The sequence below is a fragment of the Podarcis vaucheri genome (genome assembly GCF_965113315.1).
Source record: "Podarcis vaucheri genome assembly, chromosome: 3".
NCBI lineage: Eukaryota > Metazoa > Chordata > Lepidosauria > Squamata > Lacertidae > Podarcis > Podarcis vaucheri.
The window spans coordinates 56,220,345-56,234,589 of NC_138761.1; the positions used below are offsets into that span (position 1 = coordinate 56,220,345).

Consider the following 14,245-nt stretch of genomic DNA (forward strand, 5'->3'; position numbering starts at 1 on the left):
ACCAGGCCTCCCCTGCAAAATACCACCCCCTCATATATGTTTTATCATTTCTTCAAGGTGGACTCCAAAACCACAACCCAATCCAACTGGGAGAACAACAGCCTTAGAAATGAGGCATTTGCCAGCAAGAGTTGTCTGGAATAGGAATGGTTAAGGGGCCTTCCTCCTTACCATCCAAGTGTCCCTCATCCATGCATTTGAATCATCTCTACAAAAATCTAGGGCTCAGGAGTACATCCTCAAGAAGATGTCATTTCCTGATGAAAGTATCTTGACTGGGCTACAGATCAGCGTGTTAATTTGCCCAGTTCCAATCCATGCAACAGCAAAGGCCCACCCCTTCATTGCCTGTCAATGCTTGGATGTCAGTGTGACAAGACTTAATTCTGCAAGTTTTCCTTCCTTGGGATTACTAACTGAGGAAGCAGGGCCCAGACATCCTTATTTCCTCCCTTTTAAAAATAGTGTTCTTCTAAGCTGTGGACAAAAATGGAATTGTCAGGAAATCTATCCTTTTTTTAAATGTATTTTAATTAAAGATTTTCTAGATTTACAAGAAATCTATCCTTTCTATGCTAGTTATAAATGGAGAAGTTTATTAAGTTGTTTTTGTGACTGGTGCATGTGTATGTCTCCACAACAAATGTTAAGTATCTAGGAATCTAATGTATATTGCCAAGTATGAATCATACTTATTTTAACATGGCTAATATGCCTAATGCACACTGAGAGCCAGTGTGGTGTAGTGGTTAAGAGCGGTAGTCTCGTAATCTGGGGAACCGGGTTTGCGTCTCCGCTCCTCCACATGCAGCTGCTGGGTGACCTTGGGCCAGTCACACTTCTTTGAAGTCTCTCAGCCCCACTCACCTCACAGAGTGTTTGTTGCGGGGGAGGAAGGGAAAGGAGAATGTTGGCCGCTTTGAAACTCCTGAAGGGGAGTGAAAGGCGGGATATCAAATCCAAACTCTTCTTCTCTTCTTCTAATGCATTATGCCTAAACAACATATGCCTAAATCTGAAACAACCTCATTGCCTGATATTTCTCTTTTCAGTTTTAATGTTGTGGATTAGAAATAATTCAAGATACTGATTTATACCACAAATTTTGCAATCAGCACAAATTGTTCCACAAAGCTTACATCATACGTGTTCCAGGGATGCAGTTATCTTGCACTTACCCAATCACTGATAGCAACATAAAATTGGTTTCAAATGCATAAGGATAAATAAAGCTGTGTCCAGCAACCATTGTAAGCTGTTTTAAATACTTCATTTCTTAATGTGAATTGACTCCTGTCAATGACAGAAAGATAGAATATACTGTATATACCCGAGTATAAGCTGACCCGAATAGAAGCCAAGGCACCTATTTTTAGGACAAAAAACTGGGAAAACTTATTGACTCGAGTATAAGCCGGTTCACACCACAAACCTGGTGGTGGTGGCAGCGGAAGAGGAAGAACAAGCAGCCTGAAAGGGCTCCTTTTGGGCCACTCATCCCTCTGCCACCCCCTCTGCCACTTGCAAGAGCAGGCATAGGAGTCCGGTTGGGAGAGGCGCAGCGCGGCGCAGCGCCTCTCCCAGCTGCGGCTCCTGTGCCTTCCCGTGCAAGAGGCAGGCGGCGGTGGAGGAACGAGTGGCAAGAAAGGGCTCATCCCTCTGCTGCTGCCCGCCTCACTCGAGTATAAGCCGAGGGAAGCTTTTTCAGCATAAAAAATATGCTGAAAAAGTCAGCTTATATTCGAGTATATACGGTAAACACTTTTCTCAACATATTACAGCTTGGCTTTGTATTTAAGTACAGTGGTATCTCAGGTTAAGTACAGTATTTAAGTATAGTGGTACCTCGTTCCAGAGGTCCGTTCTTAACCTGAAACTGTTCTTAACCTGAAGCACCACTTTAGCTAATGGGGCCTCCCGCTGCTGTCGTTAGCGGAGTCTGTAACCTGAAGCGTATGTAACCCGAGGTACCACTGTACTAGAATGGTAGCCACAGGTGGCAAGAATTGCATGCCAGCAAGTGTATTCAATTCCATGTAAAGTGAAGAAAGGTCTGGCAGTGCAGGGATGGAGCACTCTCTCTCTCCTCTGTGCTCAGCACAGAAACCAATCAGAGTGCAGAAGTGTGGATTGATTTTATCCATCTCTCCTCTGCCAGCCCCCAGCAGACTAATAACGTTTTTTGCAGGCTAGGAAATGTTGTACGCTTACTTATCAGACATGCAGTGAGATATTTATGCAGAAGTGGAATCTTTTGTGCAATAGTTTTACTTTGCAAATGCAATGTTCTTTTAGCACATGTATTTAAACAGCACTTTTGAGAGTTTAACACACATTTGCCCCCAGTTCCCTTTCACAAGATCCAACCGTCATTTCCTAAGATCCCCTACTTCTCTTATTCTGCTGCTTTCTGTGCATGAACTGGGGGAGGGATGCAGGCATGCTTGTTCTCCGCTTACCACTTTGAGCTTAGCTGCCTTTTCTTACTCTGTGATATCCGATCAGCTAATCACTACTAGGTGCTTTCACTACCAAATTCCCAGAAACAGGATTTCTATATCATTTCCAGAAAATGCAAACAACTTTATAAACAATATTGTATCACTGGTCTAAAGTGCATAGCTTACTTCTGTATTAAAAATATCACCAATATTCTGATTTTTAAAAACTATACTTTAGGAAGAAAATAATAGTGTAGGCCAATGTCAAAAAAGATAAAATACTCTTGCATTATTTGTGCAAAAAAACCAGACACTGTCCTGTTGCAGCTCCCCCCGCCCCGATCTTTTCAAGATGAAGATATACTTTTCTAGGAGCATAGAACCACTGGGTAAGCAACAAAGATATGGAAATATCTATTGCTAATGTACAGTATGTCTCTACTAATGTCTCAAAAGGCATGTTTGAGTATATGCTATAAAATATTCACACTGTAATTGTTTCCATTACAAGAAAGTGTCATTAGAATGTACTGTTTTTCCTATACTGTATGTAGTAAAAAAGGTAATCTAGAAATCACGTATTTATAGAACATCAATGGGGTATTATTTCAAAATGACACAATGACTATATCTTTACAGTCTTCATTACTACTTTTAAGATACAGTACTGGCATGGTTCAGACACAATAAACTTTGTTTATTGGCCTTGTGATCATACATTCCCCTCTCCCCACCCCACACATCCCCAGCTTCAAGGAATATATTGTGGTTTGTTAAACCAATCCCCATAATATTACAACTGGGTAACTGTGGCTCAAACAGTGCTTTAAAAAGAATATACAACCAGGAGAAGACTGTAACATCTGAATCAGATCACTACCATGCTGTAAGTACCTATATCTGTACAGTTTTCAAGGCAAATGCAAGCAACTTGTTCTCCATGCAATTAGATTGGGCCTAGGAGAGCCTGTATCACCTGCATCCAGGAACCAACAGATCAGGCAGATGACATGGCTACTTCCCACATCAGCACCAGGGATCCAGGGTTATTAGAGGGAACTGGAATAGTCTGATTATCACTTGTGTAGCAGGCTTGTTTAGTAAGAAGCTGTATGACTTTAAAAACAACAACTAATAAAGTCTTCTCCAACCTGCTGCCCTCCAGATATTGCTGGACTGCAACTCCCATCATCCCTGACTATTGCTCATGCTCACTGGGGCTGAACAGGAACTAGAATATCTGGCTAGGACTTTCACTCACTAAAGAATCTAACATAGCCAAAGTAACCACAACAGTATGTGACAGAGCATTTTGCAGTGGAGGGTGGACCATATTTAGAAAAATATTCCAGATTGGAAACGGAATTCCACAGGACTATTTTATAATAATAAAATAATTTAATGATACAATCTCATAAGGGGAAACAAAGTAAGGGGGAGAACTAGTTTGCCTAATGTGCAATTTGGAAATCAATATCCTAAAACTATTTTTTGTAACAGAATTACTCCAACTCTACCATCATAACATTTTAAGGGAGTAAGAAACATTTGTAATTTTTAATCATCTTTCCATGATCAAATGATGTACTGCAGGCATCTAAGGGATCCATTTAAGACAGATGTAGTGGCCTGCAGCTCTCATGCAACTTCACAGGTCTTTTCTGACGCCTGCTGTGAATCCCTTAACATGCCTTCCACCTACCATCACATTGCTTGGAGGCTGAAGAGAGCACAATTCCAATGAGGAAGGAAACAGTCATCTGTGCGTGCCTTCCTCCCTAAGTAAAACATGCTCCTCTCAGCCTGCCAAACAGTTATTTGGCAGGGTGGGGGAAGAACAATCTCTATCTGTTGGAGTGGAGTCTGCCTTTCTCTGCCCCAGTAGGAAGCAGCTGAAAGTGAGAACTTTACCTGCTTTCAGGAGCTTTGTGTATGTTAGACCAGTGTTTCCCAACCTTTTTTGGGCAAAGGCACACTTGTTTCATGAAAAAAATCTCGAGGCACACCACCATTACAGCCCCGTGACGTCAGCGCGCAGCGTCACGCCGGGAGGGACATGAATTGCTAGCAAATTACATAATCACCTCCTTGAGGGCTGGCTCATCTTCTCCGAAGGCAGAACCCCATTAATTAACAGCACAGACTCACACCATAGCCAAGACGAGGGGGGAAAACCTCAGTCATGCACAGTCATGCACATGTGGGGGCTAAATGAGGACGAAGACCGGGCAGAGAGCAGGGTTCAAATCACCCCACCTGGCCAGGACAATCCCTGGGTGCTCCCTTGGGCCACTCGCCTGACCCACCTCGCAGGGCTGTTGTTGCGAGGATAACACGGGGAGAACCACGCGCGCCCCCGGGAGCTCCTTGGAGGAGAAAGCGGGCGATGAATGCAATGCACGAAATATATGAGAGGCAACCAGGTTTTGCAGGTGAGGGGCCCCCGCCAGCCTCTGCTTCAAACACCCGGCGCAACGACGCCGAAGTTTCCCCCCGGGCTCAGCTCGGGGAGCAGTGCTGCTCCCCCCGGCTCCCCTTCGCCCTCCCGGCTCTCTCTGCCGCCCACTGGGGACCCCCCTCACCTGCCAAGTACGGAGCGCCGGTGGAAGTTGCATGCATGCATGCAGGGCGCCGCGTTGCCATTGCATTGCACTGCACTCCATGCAACGCCTGCACGCATGCATTGCCTTGCACACCCGCCAAGGGGTCTCCCCGCGGTCCGATGTGTCCCCTCCGGCGCGGATGCAGCATTGCAAAAATAAAAAACCCCCGACGCAGCGCTACCTGGGGGGCAGACTCCGCCTCCGCCGCTCCGCCTCCGCGGGGATCCCCAGGCTCCATCCTGCCACCCAATCTCCGCGGGGGTGCAGGCAGGCTGCGCGGGGTCTGCGCGGAAGTGCCCCTGCCCGCCCGGCCGCCGCCGCGGCGCTCATTCCATGTCCGGGAGAAGAGCGCTTCAAACAAAACGCCCGGCCCGCCCGGCCACGCTGGGAAACGTAGTTTGCGTACCCCACGCGGGTGCAGAGCCCAAGGGTGAGGGGACTAAGGATCCCGGCAGCCCCTGCGCCGGGGACGGAGGGGGAGAGGCCGGGTGCAGGGATGGAGGGATGGGTGGGCGAGCGAGTGAGTGAGTGGCAGCCGCCAAGCCTTGGCCGAGAGCCAGGAAGGGCCTCCCCGGAGGAGGGAGGCGCAGAGAGGGAGGGAGGGAGGGAACCCCAGGGGTCATCTAGTGACGGCGCCCCAATCGAAAATTTGACTTTTTTAAAAAAAAAAATCTTTCGAATTTTTTAATTTTTCCCACGGCACACCAGGCAACATCTCGCGGCACACTAGTGTGCCGCGGAACAGTGGTTGGGAAACACTGTGTTAGACAGAGATCCTCAGGAGACACTGCTGACCAGGTACAGATACCTGAAGGGGTGGAAATGTTCCCTTCCCCCATTAACTTCCTTCCAAGAGTGATTCTTAAGATCTACCCATTTGTTTGTCATTTGGTTGTTTCTTCCAGATCAGCAACCATTTGTTTTTATATAACAAGCTTAACTTGTTATGATATCCAAGATTTCTGTCTTCCTGACCTGCCCACCTTCTTATTAAGGCTGGCAAACTCTACATGAATATTCAGTATTTTTACTGGCCCCTATAAACTTTCTGAAAAATTAGCTGCCACATCATCACGCATATTCAAATCTGAAAGTATGTGCAGCAGGGGGGAAACTAATTACATATTCGGTTCTGCATCCTGAATTTATATATAATTATTGTGATGAAATAATGATACTATTAAGAGTATTACAAATTGTGTTGTAGATAGTATGCTTTAATAACTATTAAACCATAAAATGAAGAAGGCCATGGGAAACTGCATATGAATCATTTTTGTGCCAGTTTTGTGCATTTGCATATACACAAGATTTCAACATTCCATACTCAAGCATTTCATGTAATAATAGCTCAAGATGCTGATTCCTCATGCTGTTGCTAAGGGCAGAGCAAAAGACTATTGCTTCTGACTGAATCTTCTGGGACATATGCATTCTACTAGAGCACATGAGACCAAAAAAAAAACTGCTTTAGAGCATTAGATTTCTTTCTGCAGAATAAGAATATAATTTACATTGTGAGACACATGCTTTGAGAGCCTTAAACTTAATAATACTAATTATTACATGTCCACAATTCTAAAGCATATCCACCATATCCTATCAAAAAGAACCCTAACATCTGCTTGGTATGCTATATGGCAATATATACCTCCTTGTAAGCCACTACAGTGGTACTTCGGGCTAAGAACTTAATTTGTTCTGGAGGTCCGTTCTTAACCTGAAACTGTTCTTAATCTGAGGTACCACTTTAGCTAATGGGGCTTCCTGCTGCCACCGCCACGAGATTTCTGTTCTCATCCTGAAGCAAAGTTCTTAACCCAAGGTACTATTTCTGGGTTAGCGGAGTATGTAACCTGAAGCATCTATAACCTGAAGTGTCTGTAACCCGAGGTACCACTGTACAAGCTATACAATTACACACAAATAGCGCTCAGGAGAATTTTCACCACATGCATGCACTTAATTACAGCTGCACAGCTTTTTGTATTTTGTATTAAAAATAAAGGGAAACACCTGCAGATTGTTTAATATTTAATATTATTTAATTAAATATTATGTAATAAAGTAAACCAATAACAGATTATGCCCGTGTTAAATGGTGTCTCTTATGAAAAATTAGCAGCATGCGCCTGCGTATTTGTTGCAAAAAGTTCTTGATAATAGCAAGCAGAGTGTACAAATACACAAAAACCTATGGAGTCTTGCACAAGTATGTAGAATAGAAATAAGTTACTTATGTGATGTGGTTTGAGAAGATTTTAGGTTCTAATATGCCTAATTCAAATTAAATTGCAGCTCAATAAATGACAGCCTATTAGGCTGATAAAAATAACTGCCAAACTTATGACATCAGATCAAAAGTAGAGCAACAGTGTTTTGCTTTCTGTATATAGGGCATTTGCAACAAATTGATTATCACATGATTATTGTCTCAAAACATGTTTTGTTCTTTAGCCATCAGGAAGAGGCAGAAATACCCAGAGCTGCTGTACCATTTTATTCTTATGCAGGTTATTTGTAATCTACTTCACTTCTGATTAGCCTCTTTCAATATATGTCATACCCACTGACAGGTAAGGACAAGATCTAACATTTTGCTTTAGAACTTTTAAAGTGAGTCCTGAAAATGCTTCCAGCAGGTGAAATTACTGGGCATGGTATCTATCCTCCTACTTTGTATGGAAACAATATGGTCTCCCAACAATAACACCCATTTACATGGACAAAAGCTTCCAGTGCTGTATCAAGCATCATATTTTAAATATGTAGGTACAAAAAAACAAACACCAACCCCATCTACTTATGCAGATTTGCAGTTATGCTTCTCTAAGGAACTCTTTCAACTTCTACAAATCAAAGATGATAACTTACCAAGTGTATATGAACAAGTATCTGGAGATGTAAGAAAGTCTAATTTCACCAAGAATCTCTTTCAGCCTCTATTTCGCCCTTTGAAGATCAGATCAGCATTTAGTTCAGTGGTTCCCAATTTCTCCTTGCCCGCTGCCACAGACAGCTTGAAAACTGCTGGTGGTCTTAGCAGATTACCATACTTAATTATTTTTCTACATGCCATAGCAACTATAATGCTTTTAATGGTATTTTTATTGGTTCTTTCATTTCTAAAGTTGTATCTTATTGTATTGTAATTTGCATTTCATAGAATTTGAATTGTAATTCAATAAAATACAGTATAAGAAATAAAAGAAACAATGAAGATACCACTAAAAAATAAATATTAAATTTTAAGGTGGACATGCCATAAACCAGCTGAATGAAGTTCACATATCACTGGTGGTCCATGGACCACAAAACCCCTTATCTAATTCATACTTATATAAACTAACCAGAAACAGAAGCTCTTTCTTTCAATGAGAAATGGATCATGTAAACACACCATGTCTTCAGTGGCTTGACCCAAAACCTGCCCTTGTGAAAAAAATTGTCCCCAAGCACAAAAAAATACTTTAGCGCAATCATGTGTGTTTATATGCAAAAGTAGGCTCCACTGTTTTCAGTGCATGGAAGAATGGATCATGACTCAGTTCAAAAAAACTTATCTGCTAAACAGATTATCAAATAACATTTCCCTCAGGATTCATAATTTACACAATTTCTCCATAGGATGCTAAACTGCACTGTACATTAAAAGGTCCACTTAATAACATAAGGAGGGTCTCCTGGATCAGGCCAACAGTTCATCTTGTCCAGCACCCAGTTCTCACAGTGGCAAACTAGATATGTATAGGAAGCCCAACTAGCCTTCCATGAGCATAACTTTAAGACACCACAGCATAACTAGGCATGAGCCACAGGGGAAGCAATAAAGGGTGTGTACACGAGTGCTCCTTGATCACTTTCATCACACAGGCTTATTGTACGTATCTCATATTTATACGCTACTTCTTGCTCAGTTACAGGTTTTTTTTCCCTTTCTTTTTTTAAATACCAAACTCACATAGTTGCAAATACTAGATGCTGTGGGGTGAGGAGAAGACTTCAAAGCTAACAAAGACTGAGCAAAGTCAGAAGCAATATCCTTCACCTCTCAAACAGGGAAGTGAGTAAGGTATTTATGATGAACAGGTGGATTTATACTTTACTTTTCTTTTTTTAAAGGAAGAATTGCCTAACAACAAAAAAGAAGGAAGTTTGAACAATAGCTGAGAAGAGGAATGTTGTGAAATGTCTAGTTAGCCTAATTATACAGAGTTTACTTTTTGGATGAGGTTTTAAAATTCATCTAACTAAACCAAGCAGCAGCATAATGAACAGACCATGCTACCACGTACAAACTGCAGTTCTACAGACTGCATCCACTGGCAGGCTAACAACTTGATACATACATACCTTTACACAGAGGACTTGATCAGAGAAAGAGGAAAATGTAGTTCATAGTTGGATGTACTGTAAATCTAAACACCTGGTTCCTTAACAGCCTGTTGCAAACATTTGACAAAGTAATCTAAAAATCATTCAGCTAGACTCAATCAGGTTTTTAAAAATTTCTTTTAAAAATGCAAGTATGTTCAGCTTAGTACAAGCTGTGTGAAAAAGTACAATCAAGTAATAGTTTTGAAAAATAAAAAAACAGGAATAACTAATCTTCTCATTCATATGTAGCAGCCCAAGTTGCTGGACATAAGGAAAGAATGGGTGTTTTAAATATAGCTGCAGTGGAAAATAGTAGCAATCTCAGCTTCAAGGTCTCAACATACTGTAAACATAACTATATCAGTCATGATATAGGTACAACTCACTTATCCATGCCTACAGACTACAAACCATCTTTGGTAATTATAGAACAGAATGGAACCTTTTTCAAAAAGCTGTATCATTATGGAAAGGGGGAAAGAAATGAAAACTTTAATGCCACTTACTCAAATGCGAAGAACAGTCCACTGGTAACCAAAATAAGAACAAGGGTCAGGTAGAAGACTCCAGTCTGACGAGCCATCATGATCCTTCCATCACAGTAGAACTTGTTTCTTCCAGGGAAAACCTCCCATTTTCTCTTGGCAGTTGTTTTCTTTTTCTTGTGAGGAGACTCCATGGGAGAAGAGGAGCTGTGAGTGCTGATCTGACTGTATTCACAGTCTTTCATGGGCCCTCCTCCACCACCTCCTGGAGTCATCAAGGAGGAATAAGGAGGGGAGTAACCCCCAAAACACCTCTTGGGTAAGATGTTTCCTTGAAGCCACTTTTAGTACTTTAGTTTATCAGGGCATTATACAACACCCAGTTAACTGTTCAGTGTCCAAAGCTGTCATTGCAGAAGTCATAAGTAGTCTATCCTTTCTTCACAATGAAATGAAACAGTTCAAAACAGTTCCTTAAAAGTATGTAATCATACAAGGAAATGGGAACTAGAAACAGCTAAAATATAAATCAACTGTCGAAGAAATAGCGCTTTAAAAGGATTTTGAAGCATTGTTCCTTTTGTTTAACAAGCTGCTCAGTTTTTACATCAAATCCACATCCTTAAGCATGTCTTGGTTAAAAATGGTTAAGAGTGTTTTGTAACCAAGTAGATTCCTTTCATATAAGTTTGTTAAGATCCTTTATGCAGATCATTTTACAAAAATTAAAATTCCTATTAATTGTTCCAAACACATATATCCAAATCCAAAACCAGCAGTTGAGAAACCATCCATAATATCCAATTTTCCCCTAGACTCTGTAAGCTGCCTGTATTTTTCTGGCCGTTGCTCTGAATGACAACAAAAGACTATTAGTTCCTCTTTGCTCTCACTATAGAAAAGAAAGTTTTTGGAACACAACAGAAATGTGGTGATCAATATCCATTGCCAGAGGAAAAATAATACATGACATTTTAAAAGCCAGCCTTCATTTCTATTTGCCAACAAATATCCAGTTCACCCTCCCTTTCCTCCAGAAAAAAACAACTTGATTTCAGGGGAAAGAGATGCAAATAAAATGTTTATATTATAAATCCCTTCCGCTTTTCTTCCTTCGGTCGCACTTATTGAGACTTCCAGGCTTTTATATAAGCAAATAAAGGAGTTGCTCTCTGAAACTCATTCCAGCTTCGATACAGGAATTAGTCAGATAGTGAAGCCATCCAAGATTCGTCTCCCGTTCCAGAAGGTATCGGGCTGGCAGCCCACCCACCTGCCCGGCTCCCTTCAAACTGTCGTCGGACCTAAAGCTGTCCACGACCCCCTCACAACCCCAACGCTGCCTTCCACTTGAACAGAGCCAGATAGCAAGAAAAAGAGCGGCGGGTGCTTCACTTTCCACCTCCCACTCTATCTGGGTTTATTTATCCCCAGCAGCCAGACCAAGCAGAAGCAGCTTCCTGGATCCCGCTTTTCATCGCCGGGAGCAGCGTGTGGGAGAGAAGCGACCCGAAAACAGCGCCCGGCGGCGACAGCACCCGCTTCCCCCCCCGCCTCCCGACATCCACGCGCCCCCGTTCAAAAGCGATGGAGGCTGCTTGGCAAAGGCAGGCGAAAGGAGGGAGGGAAAGGAAGAGGGAGGCACGGTTATAAAATAGCCGCCCTCACACGCGCTTCTCTCAGCGCCGTTTCTTCTCCTCCCGCTGCTGCTGAGGAGAACCAGGAGTCACTTCGTTTACACGGGTCAGAAGCAGCAGCAGGGAGAGATTTCTTTGGCTCGAACCGTTCCTGGAAGAAGCCTCCTCGCCAAGGGTTCACTGAGAGCCGCGGCAGAGCGAGCACCAGCCGCCAGAAGCCCCTCCTCGGGATTTGCTCTTCCGTCTCATGGCTGGAAGGCAGCGGGGAACTCTGCCCGTTGAGCGTCCGCCTCACGGGGCTCCCTCTCGGCCAGGGAAGGTCGCCCAGTTCTGCCTGCGGTCCTCCGGTCCCTTCGCCGGGCAAGGCGGGCAGCCTTTGTTCGCCTCGCTCCGTCTCCCCGGTGCTCCCTGCCTCGTCCTCCGCCGCCCACAAGCCACGCAGCAGCAGCGGCAGCGCGCCGAGGTCGCTCGCGGTCTCTCAGGGTCTCTCCCCGTCGCCTCCCAGCCCGCTTTCCTCTCGGCAGCCGGCGGCGATGCCTCCTCTCGCCAACCCCAAGCGGCGGCAGCGGGAACGGCTGGCTTGTGCTCCCGCTGCCCTTATTGTTTTCACTCTCTTCCTCCAAGCTCCCCCCGCGCCCTGCGCTGGGTCCCGACTCCCGACCACGCGACGGCGCGAAAACGGAGATTCCCCCACCACCCTCCAATGTTCTCCTGCCTCAAGAGGAAGAAGGCTCAAGGTCCATCTCCCGCCTCCCTCTCTCTCCCACTCTCGAGCGCACGGCCATCTGGGAAATGTAGTCCAGTGCTTGCATTCCGCGTGTAACCAGACTACATAGATGTTAAAACAAAAACAGCTTCCATAAGGGGAAGTGAGGTTAGCCGAAGAGGAAACGGGGAAGAACTACAAGTCCCAGGGTCTCCCCCCTTTCCTCGCCCTCTACGATTGTCTACTGATGTAAATAATCGCGAGGGCGGTGAATTCTGAGCTGGGAACGGAAACGGAGAGAGTTCAGCAGCAGCAATTTAAAGAAAAAGGGGAGCGGGGTAGGAAGCAGAGGAGCGGGGAGGAGTGTTTTTTGTAAAAATAAACAATTCATCTGGAATATACATATTATAATACTGTGTTACTATTAATGACGATATTGCAGTATTATTTGCGTTCGCCTTCTGATAGACTAGCATTTAATATGTTAGTTGGGGTCCTGGGGAAAAAATGGTGTTTGTGTGTTAAATTATTGGGATCCCCTCTCTTCCCGATAGCACAATTGTGCATAACGTTTATCCCAATAATCAGCAGTTCAGTAAGCAGTCCAATTGGGACCAGCCCACACAAGAGGCAAGGTGAGGTGACTGCCTCAGGTGGCAGAATCCACTAGGGCAGCAGATCCCAATGTCAATCTTTCTCTCCCCACCTTGTTCCTGATGTAGATATTCTGTGGTGGGGAGCATGGCACCATTTTGGAGTCCGCCTCAGGTGCCAAAATGTCTCTGGCCGGACCGGAGTCTAGTCCTATTTATAGTGCGTGCAATAAACCTATGGTCTCAACAGCCCCCTGGAGGAATCTGTTTCTTTAGCTTTGAACCCAAGCAGTGCAGTGCATTTCAGGGTATGTGGGAGGGCGTGGGGCAGGAAATTGGGGGGTGTATGCCATGAGGTGTATATATTCTGGCCCTAATCTCCCTTCTAGTCCAGGATGCTATAAGAAAAGTGCTTTCTGGTGGAGTCTTCTCCTTCCTCAGTGGACGCCCCTCCTCCTGCCCTAGGCTTACCACAAGCAGATGCACTACTGTGCTGGGTGGCTGCAAGGCACCCGTCTCAGTAATTACCTATACAGTGGTACCTTGGTTTTCGAACAGCTTAGTTCACAAACAACATGGAACCCGAACACTGCAAAACCGGAAGTAGGTGTTCTGGTTTTTGAACATTTTTCCGGAAGCCGAACATGCTCCGTTTTGAGTCCCCCTGTGTTTCTTGTTGTGCTGCTAATTTGCGTTCCCCATTGTAATTCAAGCCTTCCGTTTCCGATTGCAGTGATCTAAGGTCATATTTGGAATTATATTTGGTGCTTTTGTTTTTGCTATTTATTTTGCATTTTTTGTTTTGAGGCTTTTTCAGTTACCGTATTTTTTGCACCATAACACTCACTTGTTTCCTCCTAAAAAGTAAGGGGAAATGTCTGTGCGTGTTATGGAGGGAATGCCTACGGGTGGCATGCCTACGGATTTTCCTCCTCTAAAAACTACGTGCGTGTTATGGTCAGGTGCGTGTTATAGAGTGAAAAATACGGTAATTTGTTTTTGTGACTGTGTGCATCCCAGTTCAGCTACTGATTGATTGACTGATTGTGTGACTGCGGAAATGGATAAAAGCCCCCCATCCAAACAATGACTATTATCAGTGCAAGTAAGGAAATAATAATAATTTTAATTTTTATCATCTACAATACTGTTTTATTTATTTTATATACGGTACATTGATTATTGCTTTCATTTTATGGATTAATGGTCTTGTTAGATAGTAAAATTCATGTTAAATTGCTGTTTTAGGGGTTGTTTTTAAAAGTCTGGAACGGATTAATCCATTTTGTATTACTTTCTATGGGAAACTGTGCCTTGGTTTTGGAACACTTTGGTTTTGGAACAGATGTCCAGAATGGATTACGGTAAGTTTGAGAACCAAGGTACCACTGTAATGCCCAGAC

General features: G+C 43.8%; 1 protein-coding gene across 4 annotated transcripts in view; it reads right to left on the reverse strand.

Annotated features, from left to right (window-relative positions):
- Positions 1 to 12,245, reverse strand: part of ZDHHC14 (zDHHC palmitoyltransferase 14) — a 65,236-nt gene extending 52,991 nt beyond the window's left edge. For 3 of the 4 annotated variants that reach the window (XM_082215274.1, XM_082215273.1, XM_082215271.1), the window contains exon 1: positions 9,928 to 12,245. In XM_082215274.1, coding sequence (XP_082071400.1) covers positions 9,928 to 10,181 — 254 coding nt within the window. In that variant the 5' untranslated portion in view covers positions 10,182 to 12,245. The remainder of the gene's footprint in view (positions 1 to 9,927) is intronic. The other variant, XM_082215272.1, reaches the window with a different exon arrangement.
- Between the last annotated feature and the right edge of the window lie 2,000 nt (positions 12,246 to 14,245).